Source organism: Drosophila eugracilis, unplaced genomic scaffold (assembly GCF_018153835.1).
Source record: "Drosophila eugracilis isolate 14026-0451.02 unplaced genomic scaffold, ASM1815383v1 contig_649, whole genome shotgun sequence".
NCBI classification, from domain to species: Eukaryota; Metazoa; Arthropoda; class Insecta; order Diptera; family Drosophilidae; genus Drosophila; species Drosophila eugracilis.
Window position 1 is genome coordinate 2,382,520 of NW_024573535.1, and position 11,341 is coordinate 2,393,860.

The 11,341-nt window shown below is 41.1% G+C and overlaps 1 protein-coding gene across 1 annotated transcript; it reads right to left on the minus strand.

Moving 5' to 3' along the window:
* Positions 1 to 95: 95 nt before the first annotated feature.
* Positions 96 to 11,025, minus strand: LOC108117674 (phospholipid-transporting ATPase ABCA3). The gene is made up of 13 exons (XM_017230202.1): positions 10,808 to 11,025; positions 9,139 to 9,724; positions 5,974 to 6,117; positions 5,154 to 5,910; positions 4,603 to 5,087; positions 4,112 to 4,391; positions 3,515 to 4,025; positions 2,714 to 3,399; positions 2,473 to 2,611; positions 2,239 to 2,421; positions 1,323 to 1,982; positions 1,189 to 1,254; positions 96 to 734 (listed from the first exon to the last, which is right to left on the minus strand). The coding sequence occupies exons 1-13, from the start codon at positions 11,023 to 11,025 to the stop codon at positions 467 to 469; spliced, it is 4,983 nt and encodes a 1,660-aa protein (XP_017085691.1). The 3' UTR covers positions 96 to 466.
* Between the last annotated feature and the right edge of the window lie 316 nt (positions 11,026 to 11,341).

Here is an 11,341-nt window from a genome sequence, read left to right on the forward strand (position 1 = left end):
CACGCCAATTAAAAATTAAATCCGTCACGTGGAAAACTTCCCAGTGGTTGTATACTTCTCAATGTATTCACATTAATTATGCAAAACAACACGTGTGCAGCCAGCCCAGTTGTAATTTATTCAAAACGGGAAAGCCCACAATTTCGAGGTGCTTAGTCTGGATAGCCGAGGCCAGACATTGACCTTCGAGTATTTTCGATTCATATTTTTATGTATAACAATATAACAGAAAATGAATTAGTGTTATAGAATTTAGTATTACAATTATTAAATCAACATTTACATTTAATTTGTAATTTTAGTGTTTTAGAGGTACATAAGTTCACACGTATACAGACTAATAGATTGTCAGAAAATTAAATAATTTCACTTTGGTAAAACGGTTTATAAACGTACATATGTATATGGTATTTTACATTAAAACAAACTTGACGATATATTGTTATTTCCCAACAATGGCTCTACATTACTTTTTGCCCTTGCGCTTAGGGTGGCTTGCCTTTTTGCTTGGTACAGGTTCCATGGGCAGTGGACCCTCCGTTTGGACTATATGGTGCTTTAACTGGGCCCTTGTCTCCTGAACCTGTGCCACCACATTGATCATGTCCGCCTGATATATGCAATAGTCACTAACGTTCAGACGCAACTTGTTCTTTTCCATGGCGCCATATAGAAACGAGTAGACAATCTGGCCCACGGGCACGTAGAACTTGAACCAATTGTGCAAGCGACCCCTGAAATGTAGATGTAAAAATAATGTAAAAATCTAAGAGAAGAAAATAACTATGATCTCTCGATTAATTATCGAATGTTTACTAATACCGTTTGAGCATGTTGTTAAATTAAATCGTAAGCAGTTGATACACTATATCAAACTTCAAAGGAATACTTATGGGAAGGTACATACTTAAGTTTAAAATATACGCTCAAAATGTATATCTTTAATTTTAGATATTAAATTTTAATTTCCGTTACGTATTTCTCGAGATATTAACGAATAAACTTGCAACACATAGGTGTACGAATAAGTGATGTGCCGACTGTAGCTTAATTTAAAGATTGACGGATATGGCTCGATCGACTAAATTGTTAATACTGAGAAATTTACATTAAAAGATTGAAAAAAAAACCCTATTCACAAATAACATCTTTAATAAAGATACTTATAAACCCATTGAAACTACTTACACCAGCTCAGACCTGTTGTGCAAAAAGTTAACAAACTTGGCCAAGTTCTCGACATCCTTACGCAAACTGAAGTATTACGGGATTTAAGAATTAATAAATCAAGAACCATATAAACATTACTAGATAAAACGCACTTCTCCTCCGATTCGGCGACGGTGGCTCCATCGCGGATGAGGCGGACCTCAAGATAAAATCCATGGCTGTACTTGTAGCGCAAATATTGCAGGCTACCGATAGCCAGCATCTCGCTGTCCTGAAACAGGATAATGAAGTCCGCCAGAATCTTGCACTCCAGTTCATCGTTGGTGGCGAAAATTATAGTCTTGCCGCAGTATCGGATGTATCGAAGGATATTCCAGATTTCCCTCCTAGTAGTTGCCGGCATGCCACACGTGGGCTCGTCCAAAACAAGGATCTTATTGTAGGCCACCAATGACAGCGCGATTTTCAACTTTTGCCGCTTCTCCGCCGTCAGCAAACTGCACTTCCGATGCATCCAACCGGTCATGTTGAGCATCAGGCATAAATCGTGCATCTTCTCGCCAATCTTCGTCTCCGGAACACCACGAATCATGCACAACAGTCTAATGTGCTCACGAGGAGTCAAAGCGTTTAGAAGTCCTCTGTGCTGCGGGCAGTAGCCCATGTATGTGTGGATACTCTCCAGATCGTACTTAAAGTCGAGACCACGTACGTAGATCTCGCCAAAGGCGAATCCCTCCTGGCCCACTAACTGCCGCATCAAATGGCTTTTTCCGGAGTTACGGGGCCCAAAGATGCCCATACTCATGTATCTAAAAGGACAAGAAAATAAAATGTAATAGACAAATGTAATGGATCACAGATTTTCGGGACATTGGATAAACTGACTTTCATTTATAGTTGTTTCTTTTTTGAAGCCTAGATCCGCATTGAATAAGCTTAAAACCTATTATATACATATGTACATAATTGTACCCATAGAAATGATATAGCCTAACCTAAAATATTTTGGTGGGACAAAATAAGCTTCCGCTCTTTTTGTCTTACTGGGTGTTGGGGCTCACTCACTTGTTTAAGGCAAAGGAAACAGTGTTGATTTTCTTTCCTGCAGTTGGAACCTTGGCCTCCACCTGATCCACCAAGAAGACAGACTGTTTAGCCTTTGTAGCATCGGCTTCTGCTATTTTTAGCTTCACGTCCGCCACATCGCCATCATCGAAGGGATAAGTAGCGGTCCTCATTTTACGGAGGCTGCGGGAGAACTAAATGTTTATACGAATAAAGGATATTATTCGAACTCACTCCGTGGGCGTATGAAACTTCTTCTCTCTGCGATGCAGTTCAATCCAGAAAATCAGCATCAAGAAAAGGATGGCGGACAATATCATGTAAACAATGGCGGGTAAAATGCCAGGGGAGGCCCACTGGAAATGAGTGTCAACTAGGTAGAACAAAAGAAAATACAATTTTTTTTTAATTTTTTAAGGAACCTATTTTAGGAAGAATATGCAATGAGAAAAAAACTAGTGTACCGAGGACTCACATTGGCAATTGGGGACCACCTCGTACATGTTGTCTTCTGTGCAGCTGGCGTGTGCTTGGCACTTGTCCTTGCAGATCGCTCGCTCCAGACACTGGGCATACACAAGGCTTATTCCGTCCAGCAACGAGAATCCTGGCGACATGCAGGCGCTGTAAAAGAAGATCGTATTGCTGTTCGCCACGTCCCAGTAGATGATGTAGAGCACCAGGCCGGAGACACCCTGCAGGAGTACGGAAACCAGAAAAGCCCGGACAATCGACTTGTTTACAAACATCGACACCAGATAGGTGAGCGGCAGCGCCGCAAGTCCAAAGAAACACAGTAAGAGCACCAGAATAGAATTTTCGTAAAACCCAAAGCCGCCAATGCCCATTAGACCCATGATTACCACAATAATAATCGAATATATGAAGAAGGTGAACCAGTCCCAAAACAAATTAATTCCCCAATAGACCTTCAGGCCAAGTCCTGCCATATGCTGCAGGAATCGGACGTTATATAGCTCCTCTTCCACCAGGGGGATTACGAAAACTGATACAGTCAACGGAAGGATGCAGCCAACGACCAATGGGACTTGAATGTGAGCGATCTTGTTATCCAGCACGTTGACCTTCCGCGACAACTGCGTGGGCATCGGATGATTCTCGACGAGGGTGGCTAAGTTATTTTGATTTGGATATGCAAGCCTGGACAATTATTTAAAAAGGTATTAAGAAACGAAGGTTTGTGGGACTGGTCAGTGACGTCACTGGCAGTGTTGTGGCTTTAGCAACTGCCAAAGAGATTTAAGAAGATTCTTACCTAAGGAAGACATTGTGCATCAGATTGAGCACCATGGGAGCCGAGTGGAACATATCCTGGGTTATATAGCCGTTAAGGCTCTGTACGCCATCCGCCTCCACGGCGCCGAAGCTACTCAGTTCGCTCTTCTTCTTCAGATCTGTCCGATAGTTGCCCTTTTCGCAGGCAAACGATTTGTCATCGAAAGTTCTGGAGACATCAACGCTCCTTGTCTTATGAACCTTCACCGCTGATCGGATGTCTATGTAGCCACACTCCCTTAAATCTGGAATAGTATTGCCCACATCCTCCTTTTCCATAAAACCAATGTGAATCGAGTTTTGACGCACTTTTGGCATGTCGAGCAGTACTGATAACCGGGCAATGATAGCAATCAGAACAAAGCTGGTGAAGATCATGATAATGGGCCAGACATTTGGCGCCGTGTGAATCATTTTCTTGTAGAACATTGCGCGCATCCGTTGTCTGGATAGTTGCTTCTGGGAAACAACCTGGTACTTAAATGTTTGGGCTGTGGAAATGGATAATCGGATATTTCGATTAACACTGTTCATTACAATCTTACCTTAAGGTATTTATTTATAACAATATACTTACTGACATCCGTGATTATCTGTTGCTGCAGTCGAAATGACGTTACCAACTTCATATATATGTCAGAGAGCTCCGCTCCAACCACTCTCACATTTTCGATGCCCAGCATCTTGCGATCGATTTCCAGGTGAATTAAAAGTTTCTGCAGCCTTGGCCGATATACAACCGGCAATCTGTATGTTAGGGTATCGCCGATCTCATTTTCTGGCTCAACATTACGCATAAACTGGTTAATGTAGTCAGTGATCGGCTGATCAGGCACATGTGGTTTCTTGATTAGGACCTGAGATTACGTAAATCAGAGAAAATCTAACTTAGTATGCATTAACAATCTACTCGATGTAAGCCGATATAGTCTAATTCATATCACTTAGCTTTAACTATTAACTATCTTCACACTCATTAGCAAGAATCCTTCTAAAATCAACATAATATGAATTGAGAGACTATTTTGAGAGACTAAAATGTATTTTGAAAAAAAGTTTCATAAATACCAGTTCCACATTACTGCTGAACCTGGCACGCAAGAAGAAGGGTGTCCCACTGGCCTCCAGGACGCCCAGGCTGAGAATTCCTATGCGATCTGCGGCATGCTCCGCCTCGCCAACACTGTGGGTGGATATGATAAAGGCTCTATTGTCCTTCTCGGCATTGACTATCGACCAAAACACCTGCGCCTCCCGTCCCGTCAGCTCAATGGTGGGCTCCTCCAGGATAATAATTTTTGTATCACCCGCCAAGCAACAACATAAAGCCACAAGTTTCAGAGAGGCCGGACTCAGCTTTCCGATCCGAGTCCTCCGACTTTCGATATGCTGATCGAGTATGGCCAGCCATTTTCGCTTTTCAATTTCGTAGCGATCCAGTTCGTTGGGCGCCAGTTTTAAACGGACATGGTAGTCGATGGTCTGCTCCACGGTCAAGTGCTTATTAAGTCCATGCTCATCGAAACGGAAGTCAACCATGCGACGGACTTCACCTATTTGTATTTTTTTTTTCAAATTAAATTAAATTAAAATTTGCTTAGATCATTAAACAAACTTGCCATGGGGTTTAAAGTGCTTGCCCAAAATTGTTACACTGCCGCGAAGGGGAAACTTGAGGCCAGCCATAATCCTCAAAAGAGTCAGTTTACCGGAACCAATATGCCCGAGGATCACGAACACCTCCCCACTATAGACCCGCATAGATATGTTCTTCAAGATCTTTCGCTCCGAATCACGATGTGTGGTGCTAACATGGTTCAACCGCATTACTTCTTCACTACCCACATCGCCGAATTCGAAGTTAAGAAAACTGGGAGCCCTTCCCACATACATAATGGCAGCATCAGACTCTCTCTGCTTCCGGGGCCTGTTGTTAACTATCCGTCGACTCAGGAACGTGCCTGGCATTCGCCACTGTATCGCCAACAGAATCAAGAAGTATATCAACGCCGAGCTAATGGCCGATGTGAATATCACTACGAAATCAATTGTCTGGACTATACCCGGGTCTTCGATACAATTCCTAAATAGACTCATGCTAAAGTGCATCTGACAGTTGCAGAAGGCCACAAGGATGAAGAACACATAGTACTTGTGGATGTCCCAATAACGTTCCAATATAATGCAGAAAGCTGCGTACATGAAAAGCCAAAGCACTAGGGCGAACAGAACCGCATTGGTGGGATTTGCAAATAGTTTCGCCACCACCATTCCAGTGATAATGATCTCCACGGTATATACTATGACAAAGCAGATGAAACCTATGATTCCCTTGCCCGAAACTTCCCCGTCCCGTCCACCAAAAGCCCAAAATGACTAAATACAATTGATATATGTATGTATATCAAGTTCATCTAATATCAATTTGAAGCAACTCACCAATATCATAAGTATAAATATGGCTCCCAAAATGCACATTCTCAGAAAAAGCACCAAAAACTTGAGTCCCCATTGCAGGCCAAACGAGTACCCATAATGCCACTGATGAACCATCACACCATCCTGGACCTGGGCAGCCACGTTCTAAGAAAGACTCAAAGTGTTCATTAATATTAATTCACACATTTTCAAATTTTAACAATAACCAAGAAGGGAAGCGATAGTCAAGCTCCCCAACAGTCAAATATTTTATATTTTTAAAATATATAAAAACCTTCCTGATAGCTAAAGCTTTTTAGTATTACATAAATATACACAAAGCCTTATTATAGATATAAGAATGAGATCTCGACGCTTATACATACGGACTTTCTGGAATGCGCTTCTTTTAACCCAGTAATAATGTTCCGATTTGATAAATCGATGGTAAATCGATAGATATTAACAGAAATAAGTTATACAAGGTCAGACGAAGGCATTCATAATATTATTATAGACGCCACAGTTTTCCGCGGTTTGTGGGCGTTAGAGTGGGCGTGGCCAGATGAAAACTCGTGTCGAGTTGCAGTGGCTTCTCTAAAATACGTATTCCTAAGCCTAACTTTTACTTCCCGACATCTTTGCATTTTTGGTTTTTCGGGTTTTGTGGGCGTAAGAGTGGGCGTGGCTAGATGGGAAAAAAACAATTCGCATTTGGGGCATCATTAAAATCTTCATGCTTAATCCGAACTTTCACTTCTAGTTACCGAGATGTCAGGTTTTCTTGAAAATGCGAAAACCATCTTTTGAGCTTGGTGGGCGTATGGTTGGGTGTGACCGGATAATGGTACCACTAGAAGATGCGCTGGCATCCAAAGTTTATACATACTGAATTTAAAGTTACTAGCTCTAATAGTTCCCGAGATTTCAGTTTTTTCAGATTTTTAGTTTTTAGGCGTTAGAGTGGGCGTGGCAGGATGCTGAAATAAACTTGCGCTGTCCCCGGACCTCAACAATCTTCATGCTTAATCTCAACTTTGTGTCTGTTATAGTTCCTGAGATCTCAGCGTTCATACGGGCGGACGGATGGACAGACGGACATGGCTCAATCGACTTTGCTATTGATCCTGATCAAGAATATATATACTTTATAGGGTCGGTCCCTTTTACTCTACGAGTAACGGGTATAATAATCATTTTGTTACCAGAAATATAACCAACGCCACCTTTTGTCAGAAAAAGCACATTTATTAAGTGATGCCTTATAATAATAAATAATAAATTGTGATTTCTATTTCAAAAAAATATTTGGTAAATTGATAGGTATTGACAAGGTCAAACTAAAACATACATTTTTATGCCTCTTACTCGTAGAGTAAAAGGGTATATTAGATTCGTTCAAAAGTATGTAACAGGTAGAAGGAAGCGTTTCCGACCCTATATAGTGTATATATTCCTGTATCAGTATTCCGTCTGTCGAACCGTCCGTCTGGGATTAAGTAAGTTATCTCTTGAGATTCCAGCCCATCTTAAGGTGAGAGTACTATTCGATCACGCCCACTCTTACGCCCACCAAGCTCGAAGGACGGTTTTAGCTTTCCGTAAAATCACTGGGATCTTGGTAACTATAAGTCATAGACCGCTCGGTTTAAGCATGTAGTTTCTAATGATGCCCCAATGCGTAATATTTTCTCACCATCTGTTCACGCCCACTCGAACGCCCACAAAATGCAGAAAACCAAAAACGATTCTATCTCGGTAACTATAAAAGCTAGAAAGTTTGAATCAAGGAAACACATTCTTGGAATCCCACCGCAGCTCAAAGTGGTGTTTTTATCCTGTCATACCTACTGTAACGCCCACAAGCCACGGAAAACTGTGGTGTCCATAACATACGAGGTGTGTTCAAAAAGTAAGGTGACTTTTCAAATTTCGCGGGCAACATATTTTCGATTATCGTTTTTTTTGTTTTGTTATATTGGTACACTCTTCCCTAACATCTGTACCAAGTTTCAATGGAACATCCTCTTTTGTTTGGTTGTGAGAGGCGTAAAGTTACAAGTTGTTTTGCGAGCTCGGCGATTTTTTGCTATCGAAAAATATGGATCAAAGGATTTGCATCAAATTTTGTGTAAAAAATAAAATTAAGTGCTCTGAAACACTTGAAATGTTGACAGTGGCATACGGTGAAACTGTTCTGAGTAAAAAAAATGTGTACAAGTGGTACAAACTCTTCCAAGATGGCCGGGAAGATGCCAATGACCAGCCTCGCTCTGGACGCCCAAGCACGTCAACAACTGATGAAAACGTTCAAGCAGTGACGAAAATTGTTTTGGAAAATCGTCGAATCACTATCAGAGAAGTTGCTGAAGATGTCGGTATATCGCTTGGCTCGTGCCATGAAATTTTTTCAAACGTTTTGGGTATGAGTCGTGTGTCAGCGAAGTTTGTTCCGAAATTGCTGAATTTTGAGCAAAAGAACCGTCGCATGAGCATCGCTCAAGAGCTGTTGAATGACGTCAACGACGACCCAGATTTACTCAAAAGGGTCATAACTGGTGACGAATCATGGGTATATGGTTATGATATCGAAACCAAAGCCCAATCGTCCCAATGGAAGAGCCCAGACGAGCCAAGACCGAAAAAAGCAAAAAATCGCCGAGCTCGCAAAATAACTTGTAACTTTACGCCTCTCACAACCAAACAAAAGAGGATGTTCCATTGAAACTTGGTACAGATGTTAGGGAAGAGTGTACCAATATAACAAAACAAAAAAAACGATAATCGAAAATATGTTGCCCGCGAAATTTGAAAAGTCACCTTACTTTTTGAACACACCTCGTATGTATAACTTCATTTGACTTTATATAACATTATTTGCCAATATCTATCGATTTACCAAAGATTTTCCAAATCGGAACATTATTTCGCTATTTAATAAGAAATGTTAATTATAAGGCCTCACATAGACAGTGATGTCATCATCAGTTATTCAACATGGTTTTTACTGACAAAAGGTGGCGCTATGTGAATTTTCAGTAGCAAAATGAATTTTTTTAAATTATGTAAAACAGTAACGGGTATCTAATAGTCGCGGAGTTTCTTCTTGTTTGGGAGCGTTATATAAGTAAAAATCCCTAAATTAATACTAACTTAACATATTAATATATTCGTAGATAAACTCACTCTAATAATATTCAGGAAGGGCAGTAGGTATATGAAGTTATAGAAGAATGTAGGCAGCTGTGCGACACTCATTACAGAGCAGGGTTCATCGGCGGCTTTCAGCAGGATATTGAAGACCTCGAAACTGGGTTCCGGATAGTTGGTGACAAATTCCATGCGCAATTGATGGTACCACTCTACAAAGATCTGATGCTGCAGCTGAAGAAATCCCTCGCGAATATATATATCCTGCTGTTTATCGCTTTTGGCCCGATCCCGTCCGGATTTAATGCGACCCGAGCAGCGAGTTATCCACAAGCGATCCTCCGTAAGAAACGAAGAGATTGTCCGGAACTCGCTGGGAAAGCGAATCGAAACGGATAGCGTTAAAGGGGTGCCCTCAGCTATGGACCCACGGAATACAATGCCCGCCAGGGTTGTCCGCTCGTCAAACTGATTCATTAACTCGGCCTCGTCATCATAGCCCGCGGTGGAATTCAGTTCCAGCGTCTTGGCCACTTTCTTGACCAACTCTGTTGAAAACGGCGTTTTTGGAGTGTAGACCAGGCTGTACTTGGTTTTCTCCCGCTTTGAGTCAGCCATTCGTCTGCGGAATATATGGATTACATAAAAAGTTTTACTACAATGGATCTTCTTTAAACGACACTATGGTTGATAGCATTTTTCTAACATGCAAAAAAAAACGCTACTTATAACCAGCAATTGAAAATGTGCAATAAGTTCAATTTCATTGCTTCTTCTTCGTCGAAGCACAGGTCAAAATCAAAGGCAACGAAAATCAAAAATCAGCACAAGTCCCCGGTTTTCAATTTTCGAAAGTCATTGGCAGTCGGTGCTTTCGTAGACGTCGTCAGGTGTCAGTTGTAAAAATCGATGCATTCGACTTTTGGTTTTTTATTTTCGTCTTTGTTGCTTTCGTTAGTATAGTGCCGAGATCGCAACGTTCGCGGCTGGTGGTTCTCGTAATAGGGCATGGGCATGGTCGGATAATGGTACCACCTTAAGATGCGCTGCCATCTCAAGAATATACATGATTAATCTTTCTAGCTCCTCTAGTTCCTGAGATCTCAACGAGTTTAGTTCTATGTTTTGTGGGCGTTGCAGGGGCGTGGCAGGAGGCTGAAACTAACTTGTGATTTGTATTCATCTAGAGAATCTAGATGCTTAATCCAAACTTTGTATCTCTTATTGTTCCTGAGATCTCAGCGTACATACGGACAAACGGGCGGACATTTACTCTACGAGTAACGGGTATAAAAACGAAAATGCTTGCGGTTGTTTTCGTTACTACACTGCGGTTTTTCTTCCGGTTAAGGAAATATTAGCCAAAAGAGTGTCCCAGAACCTACAAATGCGACCTACTATAATAGATTCTTGACGCACAGACTTCTGTCACTATATATTAAAATATATTTTATAGGTTTAAGGGGACTAGTTAAATCTGCAGAACAAAGACATTTACCTGTCTAAAAGCTTCTTATAAAAAATGGTACATATATTTAACAAACCGATGTAATTATGTAAATTAAATTAAATGGATGGCCTAAATGATTTAACCCTTTATGAGAAGGTTTAATTTTCGGTCTAATAAAGAAATTCTATTCTTGTTATCAAAAACGTCTGCCAACGAAACTAAGCCCTATGTTCGTGGAAACGAAAAATCACTTACGTCAATATATTGATATCTTGAAGCTTGTGCGACACGATGCTCTGTTCGTTTTCGATTTCGGAATCCGTATATAGAAGCTTCTTGGAGTGGGCAATGGGATTAAGAAGGATCGCTAGGACCATAACCACCAAGGTGATAATCTCGAACACTGTCCGTCGCCACAAATTTAGCTCGATTCGGACATAGCGCTTAAACAGAAGTCCCTTGGTTGCCGGCATTTTTGACTTTAATATATGGAACAAGTCTAAGCGGAAACTAGTAAAACAAAATAAAAGGTAAAGGAGTGGAAATTTGATTTTTGGCAGAGGATTTTGAATGTATTATTGAGTTAGATTGAGCACAAAACAGTACTTTGTTCTCAAAGCACATTTTGATGGATTCTCCATCATTTGAAATGACAAATGTTGATATCCGATCTCCCGCACCACTGAAGTTCTCGACTGCGCAGTGAGCATTGGACCGTTACTGGGGCTCGATCTACAGATGATGCAGATTGTACACTTTTGAGGTTCGGTATCTGCCCAACAGTTGTTA